The sequence below is a fragment of the Limulus polyphemus genome, unplaced genomic scaffold, assembly GCF_000517525.1.
Source record: "Limulus polyphemus unplaced genomic scaffold, Limulus_polyphemus-2.1.2 Scaffold871, whole genome shotgun sequence".
Taxonomy (NCBI): Eukaryota; Metazoa; Arthropoda; class Merostomata; order Xiphosura; family Limulidae; genus Limulus; species Limulus polyphemus.
This window is the reverse complement of record NW_013666481.1, coordinates 168,217-174,216: the sequence shown is the minus strand read 5'-3', so window position 1 is coordinate 174,216 and position 6,000 is coordinate 168,217. Positions and strand designations below refer to the sequence as shown.

The 6,000-nt window shown below is 32.7% G+C and overlaps 1 protein-coding gene across 1 annotated transcript in view; it reads left to right on the top strand.

Annotated features, from left to right (window-relative positions):
* The first annotated feature begins 4,048 nt into the window (after positions 1–4,048).
* LOC106460964 (G1/S-specific cyclin-D2-like) overlaps positions 4,049–6,000 on the top strand; it is a 46,704-nt gene continuing 44,752 nt past the window's right edge. The window contains exons 1-2 of the mRNA XM_013920725.2: positions 4,049–4,925; positions 5,375–5,590. Coding sequence (XP_013776179.1) covers positions 4,722–4,925; positions 5,375–5,590 — 420 coding nt within the window. The 5' untranslated portion in view covers positions 4,049–4,721. The remainder of the gene's footprint in view (positions 4,926–5,374; positions 5,591–6,000) is intronic.

Here is a 6,000-nt window from a genome sequence, read left to right as displayed (position 1 = left end):
GACAAAATCACATTCAGGTGTAAAGTACTGACTTTGAAAAATGATTTGATTTATGTAAAGAGTCACCCGCGCCAACAACGAATAAAATATATAAAACCTTTCATAAACCATTATTTTTGGCTATAGAGTCAATAATAAAGTAAATATTTAATTGGATTGTATATTTATATTACTTAGTATAACTTGAAGTTTTAGATTTATACCTTTGTTAAAATTGGGTTCAGCGTTCCCTGTACGTTAAGACGCACCATACTGCAGCTGTGTTTAGGAATGCATACTCAACTAAACTGTCTTTAATATCCAGTAGTGTTTTTATAGCAAAACGTCTGTAGTTGGAACTGGCGTAGATACTTGCTTAGTAGAGTGGTGTACAACAAGGATATGACAAGAAAGCTTAACACAATTTATATTTTAAATACGTTTTTTAAGCAAATCTTTACGTAGAGTAATTATAACGCTAAAATTCGGGGTTTGATGTCTGGGACCTGGCATAGCACAGATATCCATTTGCGAATTTGCGTTTAAAACACAAATAAACGTAACGTGATTCTTAGAATATAAAGTGGTTTTGAACTGTGTTCAAATCAAGTAGTGTGTCATGTTCCGAATTCAAAATGTATACTTAGCAATTTAACGGAAAATATTCTACATTACTTTCTACATAGGCGTGGTCTAGGTTTATTAGCGTTCCGGACATGACATCTAAGGATCTATGGTTTGAGTCCTAATGCCTCAAAAAAAAAAAAAGAAGAAGAAGATCGCGCTACGCACATTTCAGTCGTAGATGCGTTATAAGAGCGACAGACAAAACTGCTATTCAAATCGATTAGCCCATGTATTGGTGGTGGGCATTGTTGACTAGCTGTCTTTTCCATTGTCTATTATTTTAAAATTAGGAAAGGCTAGTAGAAATATCCATAGTTCAGGTTTGCCTGAAAAGCAGAAAAACAACAAAAAACTTTATATGTGACTAGACGACCACCATCAAAAAAGCTATATATGTTTGTTTTGGTTCTAAACAACCCTCCCCCTTCCATGGTTCAACGATAACTCTAAACCTCGGGTTTACGCGCGATGGGCAGAGCACAGGTAGCCCATTGTGTAGCTTTACGCTAACAACAAACAAACAAATTCGACATAAAAGAAGGGTTTTCCATCATACAAATTTATCATTATGCAAAAAATTAAAAAGAAAACAAACAACAGTTGACATGACACGTGATTGTCATGTGTCGTGCGTTTCAAAACTCCTGGACGAATAATAATGTTATTTGTACACTAGCTAGCTAGAATACACTCACAGTCTACAGTGTGAAACTCACAGTTGATCAGGTTACACGATCCATACTTGACCTTTGTTGCGCCAGTCAGCTGAACCTTCCTAATATATATATATATATATATATTCAATTAGCGTATTTTAATTTATCACATCGATTAAGTTTATCATTTCCTGTGTTGAACCCTATTATTTTATTTTTATTTCTCATCCTTTTCAGACAAAGAGTAAAACTTTAATAAGCATCAACTCGGAGTTTGAAACAAGTATTTTATTTACAGAATTAATCGAAAAAATCGTAAATAACGTTCATTATATTATTTCGCGCAATGATTTATCTCTGTTTAGAAACACATATCAGTGAAAAGTTTATTTGTCTCCACTCCCATAACCTTCGTTAAGAAGCTATAGTCTTATATAAACTGTATGATATCTTGCTACAACTTGTTGCTACGTTGTAAAAGATACTAAGCGATCATTTTACAGCGATCGGTCTCTCATGCATAAAATTTAGTACTGTTTTTCTAATAAAAAAATAAGCAGTATCCTTTTGAATAAAATTCAGATTATCATTGAAATGATCGTATACAGACGATTTAAAAATATTGAAAAAACACTACAAAAATACTAGCATTTTTTTTTTGTATTTTTCCATATTGATTTATTGTTTGTTTGAATATTCATTGACAGAAGCTTTATGATTTCAAATAGAGAGGGCGCTTACTTAGAGAACACATCACACCAAAGTGACAAATACCTGGATCGACTAACCTTAGGTTTTCTAGAGTCGTAAATTAATACTTGATTTTTCAATCTCATTAAGCATAAAGATAACTCAGTGGACGACACACACAGTCTGCATACTCCATTTGATTTAACACATTATTTTCTTTGGGGGTGAGGTGGGGTGATAGTAACCACGAAACCTCGAATCCACACAGTTCAGCATGGTAACCACTTTTTGAGTTAGTTTAATAATAAATTATTAATTTTCAACTTTAAACTCTCCGGTAGCCTCAATACAATATTGAAGCTGAGTAACAACTTACAACTTAAAAAAATCATAGAAACTAAATATTGGTTGTAATAATCATCAATATTCTTCACGACAAATAACTCCTCCACTAAAGTTTAAACATACTTTATTTATGGAGAACGCTATCTCACAATCCTTCTGTCATTTTAACCTATACGAGCTTCATATTTCAAATATGAACTACTGTTTAGACTAAATGAACAATCCGTTATGCTGAATCTTAAATACTGATATTTTCCACTTCAGAAAGTCGTGTTTAAACCTTAATACCAATAGCAAACAACTGCTATAACGTTATTCCATGTTAAAATCGCTCATTAAAATAAGAAAAAGAAATATGTATGGTCAACACTAAGGCCGTAAGACAGAGGAGGGAGGGAGACATTTAGCTGAAAAACGTTGACTGGATGGTCGTATGATACTAATAATTTTTTTAGCTTGTTGAAGTAACACACACGTCTAATTTTTTCAAATATTTTTTGTCTTAATATACAGATACACGTTTGTTTTTGTTTTGTTTTATACATGTGTGTGTATAAAAAGAACTTATGAATGAAAGCAAAGGAAGAATATGCAATAATATGTCAACCAGACAAGAAATTGAAGAACGATTAACGTAGCTTGTTTTAAACGTTTTGTTTTTATTCCTACTTTAGTAACTATTATTCTCGTCCACTGTCACTTCATTATATGAATTAAATCTAACAAATGTGCCAATGTGTAAAGTTACCCTGATAAGTGTTGTTAAATAGCTTGCACGTGTATTTTTTATCTCCACCTTTGAAAGATCAATCTGAAAAGTAACGCACACCCTACAGTAGCGGATGTAGCTTTATTTATATTTTAGTTTTTTATCAGCTAAACCGTACCTTATAATCAGCAACACGATGCTGTCGCTACGCCAACATCACTATTTGAAAATCTTTATTAAAGTGCCTGAAGTATTTAATAGGCTTTGAGAATTTATAAGTGAATTAGCTTTTATAATTTACAGGCACATAAAGAATTAACTTGGAGGATTTATGCCTAAAATATTTTCTTTATATTTTTCTCCAAAAACTTAAACATCTGAATCTAATTATACGTAACTTTGATTCGAGTTTCAATTTTTCGAGGTCGTCAGCATTGGGAGAAAACAAACTTCACAAAATTACGTACAAAAACTTATAGCAACATAGCTGAAAACTAAGTAAAGTATACAAACTAAGCTTTTTACCTCCCAGATCAGTAACCATGCTTTTGTTACATAATGAAGATCAACCAATACACGCTTACAAATGGGTGTTTCACGTATTGTTATCAGATGGTAGTGATGTATTGTAAAAGTAAACCGAATACTTTAAATGTGTGGGTTATATTCGAAAAAAAAAACGCAACAAGTATAGCTTGTTATCGACAGTTAATCAGAGTGTAAATAACTTACAAAACATAAACTTGGGATGGATAGAAAGTCTGAAGTTCAATTTGTCTTTAATTTAATGGTATAACATGTTGTAATTACTCTACGTAGATCTTATCGTGTTTTTATACAAAAAAAAAAGATATTCTTCAAGTACTAATCACAAATAGAGCTATTTGTGTATAACGTGATGTGCGTTGTATAGGGATTAATGCATATTATATATTCTTGCACATTCAAAAGGCCGGTAGTGTTTCTTGTTAAGAAAATAACTCTTCTTCTGAAAACAGTAACTACCGGATGTCGCACCAGCTTTTTCAGTCATGTTATTACACACATACACACACACACAAAAAAAGAGTATTAGAAGGCAAAGGACTTTCGTTGTCCCTCAACAGATTCTCCGCACCCTACCGGCAGTAAATGGAAATGAAAGACAACAGTATTCTCACAGATCGTACCATGACATAACGACTCCTGGTGGAAGAGAAGCTGCTCTAGAGACAGTCAGACCCTGCGTGAGCTTTGCTGAAACTACAGTCTGATGATCAGCTGGCCTTCCACGTGTAACAAAACCCAGCGTTCGTCTTTCACACGTTCAGCGCCGGTTTAACCTCCAATAAACACTTGCTATACTTTATCCTATAGTTGATAACGCAACAGTAGTTTGTTTCTTCCTTCTTTCTAACTTGACTGGTTTCGCTTCGAGTTTACTAGTCATAATCAAACATGTATAAGGTTTGTTTTACTATGTTTCTACGCGCTTTATGAGTCCTAAGTTTCCTTCTCTAACCTAGTTTTATTGAATAGTTCTATATTATTATACAAACTTCACGAATTTTGCACATAAAAATACTGAATCGACATATCTTTCTTCCTTATGTGTAATGCACGTAATGAAGTAATGATAAATTAAAGTTATCGAAGTCTTTCCGATGTCGTTCTGCCTTGTTAGAGACACTCAACTCTGATGCTGACAGAGGAGTAAAGCTTTAGAATAAGTCGTCATGGAAGAGCTTTTGTGTTTCGAAAAGAAAGTGGAAAGGAATACCTGCACTGCTTCTCCAGAACCTATACTAACAAGTGATAGAGTACTCCAGAACTTATTACAACTGGAAGAAAGATACTATACAAACTCGTCATATTTTGCCTGTTTTCAATCGGACATTAAGCCTTATATGAGGGAAAAAGTGACTGATTGGATGTGGGAGGTAAGATTTTAAAGCTTGAATATTTAGTGCAAGCTTATTTTAGCTTCGTGATATATACATTCATGATAAATATGTTTTATGCTGTAATAGGATACAGCATATGAGATTAATTTTTTGTTTTTTTTTACCTAAGTCAGTCTAGTCATAGATTTGTCGACTTTTGTACTACATAAGTTCTTGATATAATATATAATTAAACTGGTATAAAATAATATGTCCAAAAACATTAACTTCATAACTTCTGAAAAAACAACAACAACTATTTTTACAGAATACGAACAGTCTATACTTCAATTGAAAAAAAATTTAAACCTTAATACTGAATACCGATTTGTCTCTAATCCCATTTCATACCTACAGAGTAGTTTTGTGATATGGCATAATGTAATTTGAAAGTACGCTTTTCGATACTATATTAATGCACAAATGTATTTTATTACTTAACCTAGGTTTGTGAAGGAGAACACTGTCAACAAGATGTGTTTCCCCTAGCTGTGAACTGCATGGATAGATTCCTGTCTGTTGTAAAACTTAAAAGAACTCAACTGCAGCTGTTAGGAACCGTTTGTCTTTTATTAGCGTCTAAACTTCGCCAAGTAATGCCTTTTAGTGCCAGAAAGTTGTGTCATTATACAGATAATTCCGTTACTGAAGAGGAGTTGCTGGTTAGTGCTTTATTTTTCATTATTAGTATACTTATGTTAATCTACATAATATGTCACCCTCATCTTCTTCTTTTTTAATCTTTAAGTATGTATAAGTAGATGACTTTCAACAGTTTATTTTAAAGTGCTTGGGCCAAGCTAACTTTCATGACACGTGTTTTTGCGTCTTTTATTTTAGAATGTTTTTCAAAGGTATAAGGTAAGCCATAAACAAAGGCCATATAGAAATACTCGACTTAATGTCAACAGAATTCAGTGGGTTTGAAATATAACTATTTATTTACTCCAGTAATATAATGCATTTGTTAAATACAATTGTAATCGATATTTTTTAACCACAACGTGATCTTTTTGCATTAACAATGATTTCTGATTTCAGTATTTTGCAACATAATGTTTTTAACACTGAA